Source organism: Hippoglossus stenolepis, chromosome 6 (assembly GCF_022539355.2).
Source record: "Hippoglossus stenolepis isolate QCI-W04-F060 chromosome 6, HSTE1.2, whole genome shotgun sequence".
NCBI lineage: Eukaryota > Metazoa > Chordata > Actinopteri > Pleuronectiformes > Pleuronectidae > Hippoglossus > Hippoglossus stenolepis.
The window spans coordinates 18501589-18524165 of NC_061488.1; the positions used below are offsets into that span (position 1 = coordinate 18501589).

At 41.6% G+C, this 22577-nt stretch overlaps 2 protein-coding genes across 2 annotated transcripts; one reads left to right on the forward strand and one right to left on the reverse strand.

Annotated features, from left to right (window-relative positions):
• Nucleotides 1-635: 635 nt before the first annotated feature.
• dalrd3 (DALR anticodon binding domain containing 3) lies at nucleotides 636-12399 on the reverse strand. Its single transcript, XM_035159919.2, has 13 exons — nucleotides 11941-12399; nucleotides 9301-9608; nucleotides 8735-9045; nucleotides 7714-7772; nucleotides 7524-7625; nucleotides 7366-7430; nucleotides 6965-7023; nucleotides 6740-6822; nucleotides 6166-6292; nucleotides 5826-5884; nucleotides 5308-5424; nucleotides 5145-5213; nucleotides 636-4728 (listed from the first exon to the last, which is right to left on the reverse strand). Exons 1-13 carry the CDS (start codon nucleotides 12172-12174, stop codon nucleotides 4609-4611), a joined length of 1713 nt encoding a protein of 570 aa, XP_035015810.1. The 5' UTR covers nucleotides 12175-12399; the 3' UTR covers nucleotides 636-4608.
• Nucleotides 12400-13679: 1280 nt separating this feature from the next.
• Nucleotides 13680-19005, forward strand: LOC118111383 (F-actin-monooxygenase MICAL2). The gene is made up of 2 exons (XM_035159931.2): nucleotides 13680-14523; nucleotides 16706-19005. Exons 1-2 carry the CDS (start codon nucleotides 14001-14003, stop codon nucleotides 16993-16995), a joined length of 813 nt encoding a protein of 270 aa, XP_035015822.1. The 5' UTR covers nucleotides 13680-14000; the 3' UTR covers nucleotides 16996-19005.
• The last annotated feature ends 3572 nt before the right edge of the window (nucleotides 19006-22577 follow it).

Sequence of the window (22577 nt, forward strand, 5' to 3'; positions counted from 1 at the left end):
CACTTTCAGGGACAAGAACTTACATTACATTTAATATTTCCTCTATTTGAAATGTTATTTTCCTCCACTATTTTTGATGGTGTCTCATGGCTGTTATTTATTTACTTAAATATGAATATATATATATATATAATGTTAAAATACAAAATGAACCATTAACATTAAATAAACTGACACAATTAGCATTTGGCAGATACTTTATATATCAAGCTCTCTCGTGATGGTTTCATGAAACACTAACATAACCATTCCCTTCTTATCCTTCTTCTTATTCTGAGTAGATTATAATGATGTTTTAGTGGATAATTAAAATTTAATTCCATCATTGTAAAGTTGAGTTCATTGTGAATCAGCTGTGCTTTGTGTTAACAACAACATCCTGTTATAATCTTCTCTCCATTCAATTTAGAGGACACACTGATTGTCTGCATTGTCCTGTGAGGCTGCATGATAATCAGTGCTAGTGACCTTAACCATGCAGAAATGGTACCTCCACTAAAAGTATTATAATTATGACTGGGTCAATCTAATCATTTAAATACAACAGAAGCAGTTATACAGTTTTTTAAAACATATTTTACTCCAAAACTTTGCAGATAAACCAAAATATCACAGATAAAAATAAATCAACAGGATGGTGGAGAAATAATTTATTGATCCACATGTGTAGTAGTAGCATAGCTTGGAAAGTACAGATCTGATTGAACACAGAAAAGGGTTAAAGGTGAGACTCACAGCTGTGTACATACATGAACCTGGGACATTTTGGCTGGTCTTCACTTTCTGACGCACTTTCAATGGACTGTTTGAGGGTTAAGTCTTGCTTTTAGGGTTAGAATTAGGTTTAAGCATAGGTTAAGGTTAGGGTTAGGCATAGGTATTTATTTGTGTTGGTTAGGGTAAGGGGCTTGGGATTGCACTATGCCAATCAGTGTCCTTGCTAAGATAGAAGTACAAGTTTGGTGGTTGAATTAGGGTTAGACAGATACAACTGATAATTTTATATAGATTTCTCTGGGTTTTAGAGTCGTATGATGGAATAAATACTTTTTTAAAGTAACAATAAAACCCAGATAGTAATCAAAGTCTGGAGGAAAAGACACATATTCCTTCAGAATACAAGTGAAGCTCAATTTTGAAAGTAAACACAGAATATCAGCATTGAAGTTTACGGTCCAGACCCTTGTATGTTCAAATTAGCCGATGTACAATAAAGCAGAATTTTAGACAGGAACACTGAGGGAGAGAAAATGCAGGACTTCTAAAATGATACATGTCTAATTTAAATCCACATAATCAAACAGGATCTCTAGGATTCTAACCCTGCACACTTCACAGAAATCAATTAATAATGATTTAGTTTGTGATAAATCACAGAAAATCTGAACAGAATTGGATGTAACCCACAGAATTCAGAATTGGCTCAGGTTTTTAAGAAGCAAATCTTTGGCGTGTTATCAGCCATGAATCAGTCCCTTCCTTTCTATTAACGAGCTCCAAATGAGGGAACAGATAAAGGAAAGAAGGGGAGAAAACCCCATGTTAGGAACCCAGGCGAGGGGATAGGAAGCAGAAGAGAAAAAGAGTAAAGACTTATGTCACGTCACATTAACAGGGTTGTATCTATTATGATGGATCAATGTTAACAGCATATTCTATATATCCATGCAGTATGTGGGTTATTGTATTTATGGGGCCTAAGGGCAGTTTGCAACAATGGAGCGGTTTCTGTATTTTTATCAGTCTCACGCAGAGGAAAACACAGAGCGAGGGAGCCAGTCTTCGTTATTTTCATTCTGCAGAAGGGAACGACACAGAAACTGTAGGTGGACAGATGTGTGTTGGAGGACGTTTGGCAGGAATACTTAGATTCAGATGAGTGGATATACTCACGTGTCAGAGACGTATAGAGATTTTACAGTATACGAAGGAATAGCCTATAAAACTGAGGCAATGCTGCTTATTGTTGCAGGACTGACAGAAATATAATGTTTCTTTTAATACTGATAATGTCCGTCACAAAGCTGTGTGGATTGACGATTCCTTCCTTACTTAGAAGCATTATTTTTTAATTGTGTTGTAGCTGTTTGATTTACACAGAAAAACATGCTTCTTATCAGCACTTCCAGAAATCAGCTTTAAAAAAAAAGTGAATCACAAGTACTTGAACACCCAAAACATGCAGCCCTGATATTAGCAAGGTCAGGCTCTGTGTGTGAGGACAAGAGTCATTGGAGAGGAAACGGCAAAGGGGAAGGAGAGAGGAACGAGAAATGGTGGAAGGTCAGAGATGTTGAGGTCTCATGGGTGAAAACATGGCAACACGAGAGTCCCACCGTTGATGCAAGTGACCATATGGCATCTATACAGTATCCAGCATATGGTACAAAACAAAACAAAAAGTCCATCATCCTGCATCTCTGCTGCTTTAATACAGCTGTATAATTACTATGGCAGTTAACAAGAGTTACTGTAAACAAATCTGCTTATTGCAAACCTCTCCTTCCCTTTTCTTTAGTAAAAGAAAAAAGTCAAAAAACATCCCATAAAAAAAAGAAATCTGACAATTCAGGAACAGACAACATTTCATGCAGTGAGAAGAGAATTTGTAAGATATTTGATCTTTGTGTACGATACAACAGTTTTGTTTCAATGACAGATAATTAAAAAAACAAAACAAGTTATGGCACGTTTTACCAAAAATGAAATTGCAACAAACACATTTCCCCATGTCAGAGATACCGAAGGTTCAACCTAGGCTCATTATCTTTCCCCTCCCAGTTTATAAATTACATCTTATCTCATAAAACTCTTAATATATATATATATTATTTTCATGCCACTTCATGCATTTCCTAACATTTTGGCACAAAGTCCTAGATACTGCGAAGGTGCTGTTTGCCGCTGCAACTGTTAATCTGGTACATGTTTGATACTGAACATTTGTGATTTGTCAAGCACAATAACTACAGCTAATCTGAGGGTTCTGGAGAATCATGTCAACACAGCAGTTAAGACTCAGGATGCAGAATATACATATATTCTGTTGACATCTAAAGATTTTTAAACTGACAATAAATATTTATATGGCATTGACAAATGCGAGGTGGCAAACGTTCATGAAACTGGAGCCTCGACGACAAAACCTCATATAGAGTAAGATTTTCAGGACCTTTTTCAGACAGGGTTTCAAAGAAGAGACTGTTGACACTGACATTATGGACGTTCTCACACCTGAAAGTCTGAACCAAGGTTCACTTCTTTGTTATCTTGTTAACATTTGATCCGGTTAGGTTTTTTTTTTTTAAATCAAATTGTGATTCAGGGAGCGGACAAAAGATTTTTGAGTGACATATACACTTCCTGTCGTCATATCGTGTGTCAATTAGGTGGACAGTAGTTTTTCTGTTTGAATGAAGAAAATGAATGAACTATCATTATGGTATTACCAGCCAATTTCCTTCTTGCAATTGGTCAAAAAGTCTACACTGTCCAAAAATATGTTTTTCACTCCCAAACCAACGAACTACGGTTATTTTCATCAGGACAGAGACCACCTCTTTTGGTTGGACATTATTATTTTGGTTCGGACAAAACTGAAAACTCAGAAGGTCCAGACCACACAAGGGTCAGGGGGTACCAAGATTATAATAAGGCCATTTAAAAAGATGAACAAGTTTAACTACAGTTCAGGTGGGACACAAGAGTAATGTTGGGATTACGGCACCAAAATAGAAAGTTTTGTGGGTTGTTGGGTTAAAGGGCATAAAAATGCACAAAATGGTCAAATGACGAGAGTAGAATTTATAATTGAAAGCTTCAACGGAACAAACCTTCATTAACTGATTGTTTGTTCTCCCTGTACAACAACAGGGTAAAATGATACTTTGCAGGTTTACAGTATGTGTCAGACTATTTCCTGGCAGGGATCAGTAACTTTTTGGGAGCCTCCTCTGGCAGCATGTTAGCTGGCCCAAGATAAGAAATAGTCCAACAGGTAATGCCCCATATCAGATTATTCTTTTCACACTTTGGTTTTTGTTTATATTATATATCCAAGATATATTGTGATAATGTTTGAGTTTTAGAGGAGCTAGCGAGCAGATTGTGTTCCCCAGGGAACTATATAAGAATTTGATCGACCTTCTCATCTAACTCTTGATAAGAAAGCAAATAGGAGGATTTCCAAAAATATAAATTCTGTGCACAGTTTCCAACAAATCCAGTCCGACCACATCAAGGTAAACTAACCATCACCATTGTCACATTACAGGATTGATGAGTAATGTTGTATTACAGTATGTTCAGCTACAGGAAATCATTCACATTGAGCTGTAGAAGCTACATAGTGAGCAGGTGAAACAGTATCTCATCACTGGCTGTAACAACGCCAAAAACAGGGGAAGCTAACAATGTGTCACATGGACACATTAATATCCAAGAAATGTGTTCATATGATGAAGCTACAAGCGTGTGTGTGTGTGTGTGTGTGTGTGTGTGTGTGTGTGTGTGTGTGTGTGTGTGTGTGTGTGTGTGTGTGTGTGTGTGTGTGTGTGATGGGTGGGGAGGTAGGGCTAACACTGATGGCCGGAGTGAATTCTATCGAGGCTATAGTTGCCTGATGGGGGGGAGGTTGAGGGTGTCCAGAGCGCTGTGGTAGAGCTCTCTCAAGGCTCTCAACAGATACAGGCGACAAAACATCTGGTTGAAGAGATGAGGCAATGGCTCCTGGAAAGAAAAAGAGAAAGTGAGAAAATATGGTAGGAGGCATGTGTGGGCGGTAAAAAAGAAAGGAACACAGAGAAAGTGAATGGAGAGATCCGAAGAGAGATTTAGAGAGAGCTTGAATATTGTTGACCTAACACAGTCACCAGACAGTGCAGCAGGCTCTTAATACACTCATCTCTGGATGACGCACAACAGGAAGGGAACACACACATCTAAACAAACATGTTTACAGGCATTCATCTATGAAAACAAAGACTCAGGGGCACTTAAGAATCCACTTCAGTCAATAAATCAATGCAGGTACCCTAAATAAGTTTAGTAAACAAGAGTCAGATTTTTTTAAGAGCACAATATCTACATCCAATGAATCCATCTTATCTATGGAAACACACACACAAACCTAAATAGATCCTTACCCCCAGCACGTGGACTCTGTTGTAGTACGAGCTGAAGTCTTTACTGAGAGACACGAGAAATTTACAGATCTGAAGAACACAAACACATTTGAGAGTTACATTTACATTAAATTTTCCACAGCAGACTTTGGACACTATTTACTTCACTTATCTGTTCATCTACCTGTTCAGTCTTTATATTGACTCTGGCCCCTCCCCCTTCCCCATCTAGCACTTGTCCCGATTGGTCCAGCAGCTCGGAGAATGGGATGAGGTAATTGAAGAGGAGCAGCCACTCGCCCTGTCACAGCACAGAGACAAGATGTCAGGTGTCAGGATCACCACTGAAATGCTGCTGTGAGTAGAGACACACTGATATTGGGGCCGATACCGATACTAGGGACTCAAAAACTTCTGATACCGTAATATCGGCCAATGTATAAATTAAAGAAAATTGGCAATGATTTCTAAATTGTGGGTTGACTTGAATTTAGAAAATAAACATTTTCTAGACACCAATCTGTCTGTGAAAGGCTCATATTGGCTGATATTATTGGCCAACTGATAAATTCTTCATGCTCTGGCTGTGGGCACAGATTATTGATGGAGAGAGAAGAGTGAAAACAAAAGGAAATCAGTGGGAAGGGCAGACATATAAACACAATACACACAATAACACAACAGTTTAAATTGAAGTGGTACCTCCTCTTTCAGAGAAGAGAAGTCTAGCTGGGAGCCTTCAGGGATTTCTGGGTACAGACCTGTAGGCAAACACACAGATCCATAAATCATATTCAAGCCTTGTTATAAGTAATAAGTGAAAATAATAAGCTTGGACTCTATAAAGCAGTGATTACCAACGTACAAAGATTGTGGAGTAGCTTAAGTAATTGGAGAAAAGGAGAAATTATGATTTAGATTTTTCAGTTTCTCTCTGACTGGTCTCCGTTTTAGCACTTTGACACAGCTCCTTGCAAATCAGAGCATGAAAAACTGCTTAACAAGCAAGAAAAATGGTCTGAATGGATAAATGAACTCTCACCCTTCTCCACTCCTCTCTCGTAGCTGTCAAACAGAGTGTGAAGTCTGGCACAGTTGTACATCACAAACACGCCTCCTCTCGGCCCTTTGGTGGACACGCCCCCTTCCCTCTGGACATCCAGCGTCACCTGCAACTGACAGCTGTCACTCATTCTGACTTAACCAATTCCATCACTGAGTAAATTGTCATTGATTTCACAGTGAACAGAGACAAACTTCCCAAATCAAACCCAGTCGCTCTTAATAAATCAATGTGACAAACGCACACACACACACACGTATGTGCAGCTATCCTTATTAGAACCTAACCACATCTTACACTTTTTTACCATGACCTCAAATGTTTCAGGTCTTCTGGTCCTGACAAGGTCAGTGTTTATGCTGGAAAAGGTCCTAAAGAGGCTGCAAGTACACACACACACACACACACACACACACACACACACACACACACACACACACACACACACACACACACACACACACACACACACACACACACACACACACACACACACACACACACACACACACACACACACACACACACACACACACACGTAATGAGAACTCACAGGACTAGTGTGGACTGTAGACAGCAGCTCAAATCTGACTGTGGCAGAAGTCATGACCCTGATGATGTCATCCCACGTCTGACCTAGAGGATGATGAGAAGGTTTTTAGTTTGTTCACTTCACCATCTCAGGTCAGTTTGATAAGTAAGGAGCCTACAAACATTGTTATATGTGCACGCGTACACAGACACAAACAGATACACCCACACACACATACACACACACCTTCTACTTGATCCCCATACTTCATCTCTGAGGCCTCCTTCATCTGTTCTCTTCTCAGCCTGCAGCAGAGGAGGAAGACAGAGACAGTAGAGGCTTGTTTACTCAGACAGTTGGGCTAAAAATACACTGCAATAACACAGAGATGAAGAAAAGCCCCATCAACGCCCACTAGAGTTCTTTTAATGTACTTTTCATTAACTCCAATTTTATCAGTGCAGAGGGGATCCTGGTAATGACTTGTGTGATAATAAACATCTGTCTTGTGGAAAAGCAGAAGAGATAGACAGGGAAAAGGAAACCAGGAAAGACAAGCGGAGACAGAACAGGAGGAAGGAAAGAAATGGTGACAAGAAATGAGAAGAGATAGAACCATGTGTGTGAAAAGAAGTGATGTGTCTTACTGCAGATACTGTGCAGCAGTGAGGTGAGAACCAGGAGTCTTCACAGGCCCACACACCAGATGCCTCTGCAGACACAGAGAGCAGAGCCGCTGGAAATAGGAACACAATGCACTGCATGACCGTGTGAGTTTGTGTGTGTACAGCATGTGTGTGGTTACCTGCGTGTGCGTCGCTCCACTGGCTCTCCACAGCATTGCTATCTGCTGCTGGCGGAACTCATCCTGACAGGAAGTCACATGCAACGCTGTTGCCATGGCTACCTATGAACGATACAGTAAGGATATACAAATCAATGCTTTGACTGTTATTGCTGATGAGAAAATAGGAAATTGCGTGTGTCTCTCTCACTGTGCAGTCGGCTGTGGCTAGGTCCAGTTGTGCCAGGTGTGCAACACTGTCCCTTTGTACTGAAACAGATATAAACCAACAATGTCTTATCAGTCAATATATAGCTGATATAACTGTTACCCTACTAGTCTTTTCCCTTACATAGGTGTGTGCTAACACATGAAACACTGCCAAAGTATCAAAGGAATAGTTTTTTTTAGGAATGAGGAGTGATGTGATGGCACTGGAGCCAGGACATTAGTTCGGCTGTACATAAATTATGGAAATCAGGGTGAAGCCTGGCCATCTGCAAACTGCCTGGTTTCACTGCTAACCATCACTGATTAGTATGTTAAGTGTTTCTTGTTTTGTCTGTACAATTCATTCAAGAGAAAGGACCAATGGAACAGTTGCCTGTGTTGACACAAACATTTTTACAGAAAGGTTTCAAAAGCTGAAGCTGTCCCTTTCTGTCAATGTGGAAACAAAGATCTTACAACTGATATTAACACAAATGCACAGTGTTAAATATAAGTGTAAACAACCACCGAGACGCATTGTGATCTGGGGACATTAATCACTTGCCGAGGTTTGATCTGGGACACATTTGACCTCATATCTTTAGCCGTGTTAACGCTGATGTGCCCTGACAAGGTCGCTGACGGTAGTTAAAAGTAACGAATGGACACTATCAGACACATCTTATGTATAAATACTTTAAACATCGACACACTTCTCCATTATGTTACAAACTGTTTCTTCTAATCAATGTTGCAAATACTGTTATTTTGTTGATGTGCTCAGTTACACGGGGCATCTATTGCACTTCCTTCCATCCTGGGAGAGGGATCCCTCACATGTGACTCTCTCTAAGGTTTCTACCTCAGCTGTCCAATTCAGATCAAGCAAGACCCACATTATTGCCAAGATGTTATCATGCAAACATTTATCCCTTCAAAAAAAGCTGAATGACTTAGAAAAAGCTCTATGGTACAAACACACCATTACGATATAACCATAAACTGCAGCATATCTAACTTACCTGTGCAGGTACCAAGGCTGGGGTCGTATCCCAGCAGCCCCACCTCCTGGAACACTCTTTTCAGGTTGACCCTGAGCGCTCCCTCATTCTCCCCCTCCTCTGCCTTCCTTCCCCCGCCACCGCTGGTCCTCCTGCCTCTCTCCGTTTCCCTCTCTTTGTACGGGCAGTTCTCCAGGGCCTCCTGGATCTTCTCCTCCCGCTCCTCATTGGTCCAGCTGGCTGGGGCTGTCGGCCAATCGATTCCCAGAGCTTGCAGAAAGGTGCTGATGTCGCTGTCTTGGGGAAGCGTTGGGCAATAGGACACTGCAAATCTGAGACAGGTGACACTTACAGCAACAGTTGTTTTCATAAGCAGGTCACCTGTCTTTTACTTTTTACAATTAATGTAAGGTTGTTTTTTTTTTTAAGGCCAGAAAATATTGAAAAATGCTCATTTAAGTTGTCAGTTGTTACTTGTAGACATTTCATTGTTAATTATGGGTTAAATATAAAGAACAAATAAATCAAGGGAAGCTGATGTGAAGGATTTAAGAGAAATTGGTGTTGAAATGAACTCTCACACTCACCCTTGTCCTCTCAGCAGCGCCCCCATGTGGTCAGCCAGTAGAACAGTCCTCAGCTGGCCTAGAGTCAGTGTATCAGGAGCGGGTGTGTTGGGTTTAGGGTGCAGCGCGGGGCAGTTGAGCACCACACAGCTCTGCCTCTGACTGGAGGGCTTCAGGTACTCTGTGGCTCCACCTGCCAGAACAGCCTTAAAGGCTGCGGGCCGGTCCACCCTCACCCTCAGCCCTTCACCAATCACCTCCCCACCAGCCACAGGGAGAACCCCACTGCCACGAAGGGACAGGACCCTGGACATCACTGGCGGAGGGACCTAGGTGGATACAGAGACTCATGAGACTGTTGCATTTGATGAGACAGACACGAGGGGAGAAAAGGCTGAATTTTAGGTAATTACATCTGCATATAAGCCAAGCATGAGAAAAATTCAGTTTCACAGCACTGCACATTGACCCCCACAAACAGGGCAGCCCCTAGCAAACAGTACACAATATTAGATAATGACAACAGCAATGAAAACTAACAAGCACATCTCATTAACATGAAACACTGACAGACAGTGAAGAACTGGGTTAGAGACAGGATGTATTATTAAGTGCTGCTATAATACTTTTGCCAAAGCAGGTCATATTGCATCTTATTGGCCTGTATCTATGTCCGTATGGCAATATATTAAAGTGGCAATTGGGTGGGTGAGTGATGTCATGTGCTTTTGAGGTTGAGAATGTACTTCAGGGAGGTTGGGTGTGGGAAGTAATTGTGGTAGCAGAATGGTTTATGCATGTAAGTTTCGTCCATCCATCCATTATCTATACCACTTATCTTTTTGACGGTTGGGGGAAGTTGGAGTCAATCCCAGCTAACATTGGGCGGGAGGTGGGGTCAACCCTGGACAGGTTGCCAATCCATCTCAGGGCCGATATACAGAGACAAACAACCTCTCACAGCCACATTCACACCTACGGTCAATTTAACATAACCCCAGTCTGTATGTCTTTGGACTGTTGGTAGAAGCCAACGTAGCCACAGAAATCCCACGCAAACAAGGGGAGAACATACAAACTCCATAGAGAAGGATTAGAACCAAGGACCGAACAGTGCTAACCCTGTCACCCTGCTTACCCATGCTGCCCTGTTAGTTTGGTTTGTTATTTCTTTTTTGTTTTGACATTGTGGTTTGACTTTGTGTACTGGCAAGCAGTTGATATCGACTGCTATTGTAGGATTATCTCATTTTATCTTTTGTATCTAGTAGTGTGACACTCAATGCTTTCAAATTAGAAATACAGTAAATGTGATTGTTTTGGGGTCGTATTTTTAAGACATGAATTTCTCCCAATACGATTTATTAGCTTCTGCTTCAAGGACCCATATCAGTGCATTTACAGTTCATAAACAATGATCGTAATAACATTATTATTATTGCTTTTAACTGGTGATGCTATCATTATTAACATCATTGCATATATCAGTCTTGTTATTTTCATTATAAGAACCAGTCTGACAGAATATGACCATACACGACTATTCCTGGTATCTCTCTCTCCTCTCTCCCCCATTTCTCTCCTCTCGCCACAACCGGTCTGGCTCTGTTCGAAGTTTCTTCCTATTAAAGCTTGTTTTGCTCTCCCCAGTAGAGGGTTTGCTCATTGTTCGACCAGTTGGGGTTCTCTATCATTTTGTACGGTCTGAACGTTACTGGGTCAAGTGTCGTGACACAATGAATGTTGTGATTTAGCGGTATGCTAAATAAAACTGCATTGAATGGAATGATACATGCTCATGTTGCAGGGAACTACCTATACATAGAAACATCATCCTGCACAGGGATGCATGAAGGGGTTGAACGATGCACTTGTTTAAATAATTTACGTTCAGGCATAATGTTTATAAAGTCATGATTGACTGGTGGTCTGACTCGAACATGCATTTAAAAAAAGGCATTTATGTGCGTTTCTTGACTTGCAGCTGTGCGTGTATGTGTGTGACCCATATGCCACTCATGAGTTAATAATGACCACCGCAGGCTGCCATCGACTATTCGATCATGATGGGACAGCCAGTCAGCGGAAACTTCTGGTATTTTTGTATCCCCATGTTTTTTTATTTTAAGTGTTTTTACAAAGATGTGTAGGGTCTGCTTCCATCTCTTTATGTTTTTTGTTCAGGCAGGTAGTTGGACACCTATTATAACGCAGATAGTTCCGGTCCTCTGCTCCTATTGGTCGAATCACGTCCCGAACACCTGGCATTTAAATATTAAATCTCCCATTTAATTTCAACTCAATTTAGAATGCTTTGTTAGCATAAATGTGGCGAACAAGTATTATTGACATGGGTCATCTGGGACAACACAACAATTAAATGAGAATAATAATATAACTACAATTAATATTACTGCGTTAAGACATTTAATTCGCACACTAGCTAGCATGATTCCTTGGGGAACTATAGTGCCTAGCGGAAGAGTAAAAGGTGGACTTCTTCATATGAAAAGTGTAAATTAAAACCCGAGGTTGATGTCGTGACTGTTGTGTTTAGATAACATTTCTTCCTCGGTGTGTTTATCCTTTAAAACAACACCTTTAAAGGAGCATCAAACCCGTTAAAATGCCGCCAGCCCGGCAGTTACCAGTTAGACCGACCTGTCCGTCCGCATACAGCGTGTTGAGCATCGTGGTGGGCGACAGAAAGTCCCTGTTCCGAAGGTTTTTCGAGCTGCTCTCCTTGAACCACAGCTTCTCCGGCTCGGGGAAGATCCGGTCGCCGTCTCTCCGGCTGGACTCGGGCACATTTTCACGCTTCCCCCGCAGTGCGGAGCTCAGCGCCCGGACGGTAGGGGTGATCCGGAGGGGAGAAGGCTCCTCGATGTTCTCCATCACCAGCCTCCGACACTAACAGGTGAGCTAGCTACCGGGCTATCAACACATCCACGCCCAGCTCTGGTCAGCCATTGAAGTGCGGTCACTCCGGTTGTTCCTGGTGGAGTCTGTCGAGTTACATTACAGCCACACGCTTTCACCACTGATCGATATTGGCTGGAGGGGAGGACTGCATCGGCTGTTTTTCCTTTGCGGAACTAGTGAAGTGCAGTCCGTGTTTCTGCCGAGGGAATATTTTGTGTTGGACCAGTGGGAGGGGCCCTAATGGCATCTAATAGCGCCCCCCAATGCATGACACAAAAACTGCAATCTTAACGACACTACATGGCCGAAAGTATGCGGACACATACTCACCTGTGCTTGGTGTGGGTGAGGCCTCTTAGCGCCATCAAAAATCATATAGTGATGTTGTAATTTCACTCACTGCACAAACAAAGTGGCTGATCATTTATCTCAATCATTTTTAAAGAGCTGAAAACATTGTTATTTGAATAGTCAAACAAAAGCTAATCATATTTAACTATTTTGTTTACTTTTTAATAATTTAAGACATTTTTAAAGGACAAAATCCCCAATAATCAGCTCCAGCTTCCCAAATGTGAAGTTGTTTATACACTAGTCTTTTATGATGGTAAACTGTACCTGAATATGCACTCTTAATGTCTCCTAGGCTTAAATAAATTCAAGTGTTTATTATCTTCTGATATAAGAACAGTTTTTAAATGAATAGACAATGAAAGTAACCAGCACCATATGCTGTAAAGTCTAGGTTCCCCTCCGCTCAAAACTCTATGCTGCTTATTGTGACTTCACATGCATGTTGAAGCTTCACTGTAGCGCAGGAGTGTCTGTGTTCACCTTATATCAGAGTGTAAAATGTGCACGTACAATAAGTTCAGTGACATCACAACTTGTTTGTTTGTAGGCCCTTCGTGGTTCATTATTTCATTGTACAAGAGTGATGTGGCAAACTGATTCCTCCAGAGCAACTACTCTGAGAACTGATGTTTCAGTGATGATGGGGCTGTGTTTTTTCCTGTTGTAAATAAAGTGTGATTTTTACCTATTATAGTAAAGCAAATGTTATTTACTTTTAATTATTTCATAAAATATTACAATGAGTCCATACCCCTATGGTTGCTTATCGTAATTGATAATCAAGCAAGAAGTTGAATTATTATTGTTATTATTGTTATAAAGAGATGTAAACATTTTGAAAAAAAATTATAAACGATAAATGAATGCGCAACTATTTTTTTTTAATAAACTTTATTTAACAAATAGCAAAACAACAAAGCACACATAAACGAACGAACAAATATAAAACAAATCAGTAAGATATAGTATAATAAATGCATACAAACTGATAAAATAAACAGAAAATAATTAATGTACATATTAAAATAAAATAATATCGATGTATTAAATTTGGTGCAAATATTGAGGGTTTTTACTGCTTTTCTATTACAGGAGGTAGACGATAAACACTAAAATAGGGTTGAATTTTAGCACTTAACATTTAAGGATGTGTAACTTGGCCAGTAATATAACGAGCATGTTTAAAAAAAAGCATTATTTTTTCTCTTATAATTTGAAAAAACGAACACTAAGTCCACACAGCAAAGTGTAAATGCATCGTTAATATAGTCCAAACTAAGCCACAGCCTTCTTTTTAGCCAACGGAGTGAGTCATCCACAATAGACCATCTTTGAGCTCGTCTTCTTCCGGCTCAGAAATGTGACGTAAAGGGCGCAAATATACAAGGGAGGTCTTTGTAGTAAGTTGAGACGCTTGAGCCGCAGCGTTTTCCTCACGAGAGAAGATGCACAACTGGCAGGAGAACGAAATCAAAGAACTTCTGAACATCCGGGGCACGGAGGCGATCCGCAACCAGATCACAGGCACCGTGAAGGACTCGGTGGTTTACAGCCGGATCACCAAGCAGCTGGCGGAGAGGGGGGTGTTCAGGTCCCACATGCAGGTGATCAGCAAGCTGAAGGCGCTGAGGAAGCAGTACCTCAAGTACCACCAGCAGAAGATCCGCTGCGGGAGCGACCGCGTCGACTGGCCGTTCTACGACCAGTGCCACCGGGTCTTCGGTTGCCCCCCCGTGGCGGTGAAGCGCCAGAGGAGTCCCACGCCCCCGCTGGAGTCCTCGCCTTCGCCCCCGCCGCCGCCGCCGACTCCTCCGCCGCCTCCGCCGCCGCCGTCCGCGCTCAGCGACGAGCATCATGAGGTCGTGGTCGGCCTCTGGGACGAGGTGGACAAGCACCTGGGTCCCGTGGAGCCGGAGGACGACGATGACCAGTACAGTCCCCCAGAGCAGCTGCACACCATCAACACCAGTGAGTATATGTGTCTGTGTCGTTAGACAGCATGAAGACCTGCAGGGTCCTGGGACTCAACACTGAGCTCTTATCAAATGTCAAATCCATGTCCAGAGTACAAACTCTTTCAGATGCATTCATAATAAATCCATTTTAAATGATACAACTTGTACGTCTCAAACAGTCAAGTATCTATAACTTTGAGTTTCACCAGATGGAACATTGCAGAGATATTTTCTACAGTGCTCTTTGTGAATGAAAGAGTGTGAGATGATAGATTGTTCTATAAAAGATCCGTTAACTATCAGACTATTGAACTTTCCAACTTAAAAACAGCCTGAAAGTTGAACCGACCCGAGCAGAGAGCCTGAACAGCTCCAGCAGAACCTCTCAGTTAAATAATTGGCTGGTTGCTGAGCTCGGTGTCTGTGTCGACCTCTGCAGATGTGTTGTTTACTGCACCAGCATTTCCTATAAGCTGCCTGTGTCCCAGGGAAACAGACACACCAAAACAATAGAGCACTTCCAGAGGGGAGCGACTGACTCTTCTCACAAATAGACCCCCCCCCTTAAGTTGTGAAACCTTTTGCAAACTGTTGCAGATGCAGAATAAGGAAAGCATTTGTTATGCTTTGTTGTAGACATGAGACGTTGCTCCCCTTACCATTCAAAATAATGTTCTGCATAAAGAACCGACCAAGTTTTTAAAGATTAGAAACGCTCTGACTTTTCTCCTGTCTGTGATGAGGCATACGTTGTTTTGCTGCAAAAATGGGTGTGGACATTTTCCGGACTAAGCTTTTCACACATGAAGGACGCAGCAGGAGATTGTCCGGGTCAGACATGTTCACAACAACAGGAAACGTCTGGAACATTCCATCATCAACGCACCCACTCACTCGTTTTTCCTTTTACCGGGGGCCTGACAGGAAATGTTCTGGCACATGTCTGGAGCAACTGACTCGGACAGTTGCGTTCTCACATGCAGCCCATCTGGAAAATGTCTGAGCAGTTTTAAAAGTTAAATAATATTGTATGGCAACGATATACAGTGGAGAGTTGGGTCTTTAAATGTGTGCGCTAGTCATAATTTGCTCCAGAAGGTTTTACTTTAAAAAAACATCCCCCCCCCACCCGATGGAAGTTTTTGCTTTAATGCCGCTCTTGTTCTCTTATGCCGAATATCGGTGTCTGTGTTTACGCTCAGTTTTAATCAGTGCACTCCGTCTGTCACAGTCCACTATTTAACCCACTTCTCCATCGTGGCTGTTATGTAATGACCCTCGAACCGTCCATCAGACCAGTGGTGGGTCAATATGAACACGCTGTCAAACACGCTGCTGCATGCTCCCGTGTTTAAATATAAATTTCTGCAACACACACACCCTCTTGTTCCCATTAGAAAATGCAGCCATGCAAATTAATCAAATGCACTAGGAAGTCTGTATTTCATTATTGTGCACTCGTTGTGTCTACACGCTTTCAGACAACATGCTCACATTTTCCTGGAATTTTCCAGAGGGGCCGTATGTGAGAATGCAAATGTCAGAGTCAGTTGCGCCTGACATTTTCCCAAAACTTTTCCTGCCAGCCCCCCAGTAAAACGTCTGGAAAATGTCACGGTGAGCCCATGTGAGGATTCAGCAAGAGAATGTCACAGTGAGCGAGTGGGTGTGTTCTAGCTCTCTAACACATGATGGATGTAAAAAGTGTGGGGCGGGGGGGGGAAACAAAGGAGTACAAACATTTCAGGAAGAATCGAGAGCTTTTGGGGCTGACACTGGTGTCGACGTGCCATAAACAAAAACACATGATTTCTGCAGTGGAATTTATACATCATGTCCTGCCTCCTGCTCTGCTTAGGCGCCGCCCCTTGTCTGAGTGTTCCAGACGTTTCCTTTTGTTGTGAACCCGTCTCACCCGGACAATTTCCTGCTGCATTCTTCGTTTGTGAAAGGCAAAGTTCAGAAAATGTCTGGACCCAATTTTCCGGACATTTTCTGGAGTTCGTGTCTGAAATCAGCCTCTGTCTGTAACGAGGACAACCACTCTGTTGTTGGCTCTACTCTGGATTAGGAAAGAGGAAATGACTGATGTTTAGTGAGTGTAAACATGCAGTTTACTTTATTTAGAGTCACAGAGACAAAACTATACAAGAAGCCGGTCACTCTCAGGTTGCTTTGTGTCTTTGGTTTCCTAGCATACAAGGTGCCAACGAAGAAAAGGAAAACGACGGTCATGGACCAAGTCTCCGCTTTAGTGTCGGCCACAGTCGCCCAGCTCAGAGAGATGGACTCCGCCATGCAGGCGCAGGAAGACGCCCGGCTTCAGAGGTTAATGGACCACGAGAGGGAAATGCAGAACAATCTAATGAATCAGCTCGCAGTCATGCATGAACGGGTCAGTCAAGAAAACCATGAGAGACACATGGAACTCGTTGACAGGATACTCTCTAGGTTCCCTTCATCTTCAGCCCCATCAGGCCGCTGACTGACTTCCTGTGTGAGTGACGATGGTGAACGACAGGGTTTTCCTTTTTTTGAGGAGTAGGGAACATGTTTGACTCTCCCCTCCACCAGCTGACTAGTGCCTGAGACCCCATTACTTTTTTAAAAAAATTTTTTTTACTGTATTTAAAAAGATCATTTTGCATTTAACCTCAACCCCATTGGCCTGCAGCGGATACAGATTCAGGTTAAACCCAGACCAGGCTCCCACCACTGCTCTGATTCACTGCTAGTGATTTTATCTGTATTATCTTAAATTATTATTTCACTGTAAACTGACCGTGGTGTCAAACACACAAATGTACAGAAACAATAACCAAACACTAACCTGACAGGGACAGAGACTCTGCACCACTGTAGCAGCATCATAAACCATTTGTTAAATGCATATTGTAATGCAATATTCCCCAAAAATCGTATATATATAATCAGCCAGTTGTGAATTGATGACTTTATACTAAATGTATAATTGTGTTGCAGTGTTTTGGCAACTGGTTTTGATTTTGACGAACATGTATATTTTGAATCATTATATTTGTATTAGTTTAGAAAGCGTAACTTACACACAGCTTTGCAATTTTCCTTGTTAACAGAAGTGCAACAGGTCATGTAAAATTATGTGAGCAGGAGATGGCGTGTGTGTTCTCACAGACGCACACAGACTGTTGTCCATTCGTCCATCACAACATTTAGTCTTTACTAAATATATTTCATCATAGAAACGATTTATTTTAATTTTTTACAAAATTTCCTGAACATAATAAGCTCATGTTTTGTGGCGTATATATCTCAACTGTTGGTTCGTGTGGAGCAAACTGGGCTGAAAGAAAAACGTCATCTGCGGTGTGAGGCTGCTGAATCTAAATCTGGAGACTTCCAACACCTGCAGTGTGAACACAGCTTTCCGTTTGAAGGAAAGGAGACAAACGTGTCGCAAAACAAACCCCTAGAATGTGACGTGTGGACGGACGTGCTGTGCCTCTCCCACCAGCTCAGCTGAGCATGTTGGTGTGTGAACAGTGAACCCAACGCTAAAGCAAAAACAAATCATTGGCCGCTGTGGCCTTTTGTTGTAGGAAATGCTTGAGTAAGCGTTTGCTTTCATTTGGGAGCATTCATATGCAGAGAGAGCTGCATGAATTCAGTAGAGAGGGCAGTCGCTGCACGTCACCCGAGGTAATGCTGTTGAAATTTGGCATTTAGAGAAGACATGGCTGTGGCGAACATTGATGTAAAGATCATGTTTCAGCCGTCACAGTGCTGCAGTGCCCCCTGGAGGGAGAGGAAGCCAGAGTAAGCTCCAAGTACAAGTCAAACGCTGGGTGGAGGAAATGCTGCTCCTCAGTGGTGTGTCTGTAGAACAGGTCACAGACGCATGGGGATGCAAAGCAAATACTCAGAAACTGATAAAGGTTTAAAGTTCTAAGATTTATTAAACAAAAATGCAGTGCAGTTACATTGAGTAAAAATGTAGTGCTAGACTTCACAAACTAAGAATATAAAGTAATTTGCCTGTCGCTGTCTGAAGTGTCATTCTTGGCTGACACGAAATTCCCGGTTGCGTTTACTGTGTTCAGCAATCCGGGAGAAAACGTGTCATTGAGGAACAACACCTGTAGTCCAACCAAAACTCAGTCGTCAAACCAAAATTCAGTCGTTGCACACAAATGTACCATTTTACAAACTAGCAACACAGCAATAAAGTGCTTCAACGTTGTTACCTTCACTTTCTTTACTGATTTTAATGAAAACAAAAGTGAAATCCTACAGTGGTGAGCTCCTGACATTCACTCTAATGAATCAAGTAAACCACGCATAAGCTAATCAGGCCTTGGTTTGTCCGTGTGGTTCAGTCAGCTGGGTTGTGTATTCATATTATTATACTTTTATACTGTCCTATATTATGACCTGTGTTTTAATGTTTAAATATATCATTGTTTTTTTTTTTTCTTTAAAGGAACAATAAAGTTTTCAGCTGATATAATATGAAAAACAGTCATCTGTGGTTGAAACGTGAGGATACAATACAGGATTTGGTCACAAGTTTTCTTGGTAAAGATGAGAGCTCGCCATCGGCCCGTCTGCTGAGAGGGTCCTGTGCGTTGTGGGATGGAAACGGACGCCATAACCAGCTGGACTCCAGAATCACAGCTGCATTATGGGTTCCGTTACAATCCCACCCACCAAAACAAGGGTCAGGGCTCCGGTCAGGGCTCCGGTCCGGGCAGCACAGCACCGCTGAAGAGAGGAGAGCAGTTGTTATAAACGGGAGAAAAAGATGAATTATCAGCAGTGCGACAAATTCAACAGAATCTATGGCTGCGTGTGCAGAACTGAAAAACGTTTTACAAGTTATTCTTTTAGTTGCAGATTTTTAAAGTGACATGTCCTGCATTTGATGAAAGAACACAAGCATTAGATACCAGCCAGGAAATCACATGGGTGGTTTATACTGAACGGCATCCTACTTTGTGTACAACCCACGTTGAAAACTGCACCTGTTGTGGTTTTACTTTTAAAGGGTCCGTTCACCAGAGAGTTGAGTCAAATCTTTGTAAATCTCTCTCCAACTGTTGCAGACTGACTCTGAACTCTTTCATGTCGCAGTAACGAGGCCTTAAACCTGTTTTTATGTTCATGATCTCAGGCCTCAGACAGTAGTTTGCAGTGTGGGACTGTGAGCAGCAGACGGTTGAGTTTAAAAAAGTGATATGGTTTGTAACACCTCAGCTTCCTCTGGCTCAATTTAGTCTTGTTTTTGTTTTTCAGTGACTCTATGATCTGATTACAAACCACCAGCAATGAGTGTAATGAAACCACTGAGCAGTTGTTTCAAATGCATCTGGCATGATGGGAAACTTTCTCCACACAAGCTGAGTGACTGTGGTTTACTGAGCTGTGAACTGTACGTGATATAGTTCACTAACTAGCTGAAACACTTGATGAAAGAAGAAAAATCTTCAATTCCTTTCATCACTCTTCAGTAACTCTTCATTTTTTTACTCTTTTACAACACCGACAGAAACAGAACTTTGGATTCTGGGTTCACTGGATGATAAAACGTAAAGAACAATAAGACCATTGAAAGTCCTTCATTCACTCTGCTGTAACTGAGTGAAGACAGAAACAATATTTACGATCAAATTTGATTGACCATATCTAAGACACACAGAATATTTAGGGTAAAGATTGTTTTAATTTAAAAAAGATACTGTGCATTTTTTTTTAAAGCCTTGTAACCCCCTTTTAACCCAACAGTGTTTCATTTGCAGCAGTGAACCGTATTCCACTGTAACCGCATGAAGAGGAGCACGAGCAGTGACACTTCAGCTTCCTCGTGATGCAGGAATCAGAAAGAAGAATGAAAAACATTTCTGCTGTTTGTGGAGAAAAAGTGACAAAGCTTACTTAACAAAAAAAAAAAACCATCCTGATGCTCAACATTATCAACTTTCAATATGCTGAAACTAAAGCTTCATCAATCCACCTTCAGGACCGTCCGTTACAAACTGCAGCAGAGAATCTTCACCTATCACTTACAGTTTCACGCTTTTATAAATAGTCCTTTTGTGTTGCTGCACCATCTCGAAAAACCTGTTTTGTGTCAACTGCCGAGAGACGGAGGAGAGCGGGCTCCACGGAGCACGAGAGGTCAGCCTGGCGACGAATAGCCGATGGAACGATAAAAGGAAGAAGAGCGCTGAAAAGGAAATATGAAGGAAGAGATTTGCATCGGAGGATTCCTTCCTGTGGAGAGTGAAACAGGTTTTGAGACACTGATTTGAAGCCGCCTCCGACTCTCGTGTCCTTAGAAAGCTTCAAGTAAACCTGGAAAATGATGAAATAATGAGGCAGCAGAAAGAAAGAAAGAAAGAAAGAAAGAAAGAAAGAAAGAAAGAAAGAAGACTTGGATAAAACAGCACAAGCTCCAACATGTTTCCAGTTTGTCCTCGAGACTTCAACCCCTGATAAGAAACCCTGAATGTTTTTCAGCTTTCTAAAAATGAAAGGAATTATGGCACAAACACATTCTTGACAATCCATAAGACACAGACAGATTGGAGGAGAACTTGTGGGGACAAAGTGTAAAAGTTCAGAAGTTGAAAAACAACAAATGCTGTTCAGAGGACTCGGGAAGAAACGAAGCAGGAGGAATGAAAGGAAGCAAAGTCAAAGAGCACGAGCAGCTGAGAAAAGGACACTTGTGTGAATAAGCAGTGATTAAATGGCGTCTTAAAGTTTTTCCAGCTCACCAACATCTCAGCTCAGTGTGTCCCCGCGCTGTGGTCCCGTCCGCCAACAGCTCAGTCTACACTTCCTCTTTAAATATTCTCTAGAGATTAATTTCACTTTCACTTCTCCTGATCACACACACAACTCCTCCTTTCCTTCCTTTATCCACTCCCTCCCCTCTGGAGAGAGACAACAGCCACTATCTTGTCTTCTCTGTGTCCCTGGATGAACTCTCAAATATTCAGATTTATTTGTATAGCACCAAAATGCATATGTAGAGGGACTCTAACATAAATGCTCTTTTTTTTATTATTGTTTAACCTGCTTGTTTGTGAAGGGAGCAGTCAGTCAGTCTTAAATCTCATGTATCAAACCTAAACTGACACTTTTGAACACAATTTGAATGTAACCTTTCTAATATGAGTTATTCAGACACTTTAATAGTATGTATTTTATACAGCATGTGAATCTTCACTGAATTACTGTCTCTTTTCTCAGTGTCCACACTAGTTAACGTCAAGAGGAAATGTTAAGATTATTTTTGATAAAGCCTCAGTTCAACTGAAGCAGGAAAGAAACAACCTGAAAGGTTCCAGACGTGTGTGTGTTTGAATGGTGATGGTCTGTATTTACATTTTGCTTATAGTCTTAATTTATATAGTGCTTATAATCGTAATGGACACTTAAAGCACTTAACAACATAGTTTTTGCCATTTATACACTGATCTGTGTTCAGCACTTTCTATATCACTCATTACTGGTACAGTTGTCAGGGTTCAGCGTCTTGCCCAAGGACACTTCGGCACGTGACAGGGAGAAGACAGGGATCGAACTGCCAACCCTCTGTCTAGTGGAAGACCCGCTTTACCCCCTGAGCCACAGCCGGCCCTTGTGTGTTCGACAAACAAAACCCACATCACTGTGGTGAGTTTCACTGGAAACACTTGATGTAAAACAAAAAGAAAGACACTTTCTGGAAATGATCCACAGGTGTTAATTTATCAAATGTAGATTTTTAATGCTGTGAGCACCACACAAAATAAATTCAATTTAACTTCATGTTGTTGGTGGAGGCAGAAAATTCAGAGACAGTATTTCAAAACCTGGACAAATAAAGCAGAATCTGTTTATTTATTATTTCATTCATCCATGTATTTATTTTTGTAGTTTCAGTGAAAGATTTGTATCTGCTTCCTGACTCTTTAGTTCCCTGTGAACCGGAGAGATCCTCCGGCCCACGATGTGAAACTCCAGACCACAGGTGACTAAACCTCCAACTAACATGATCGAGTTTTTTATAAGTTTGTTTAAACTCTGCACAGTTTTAAATTT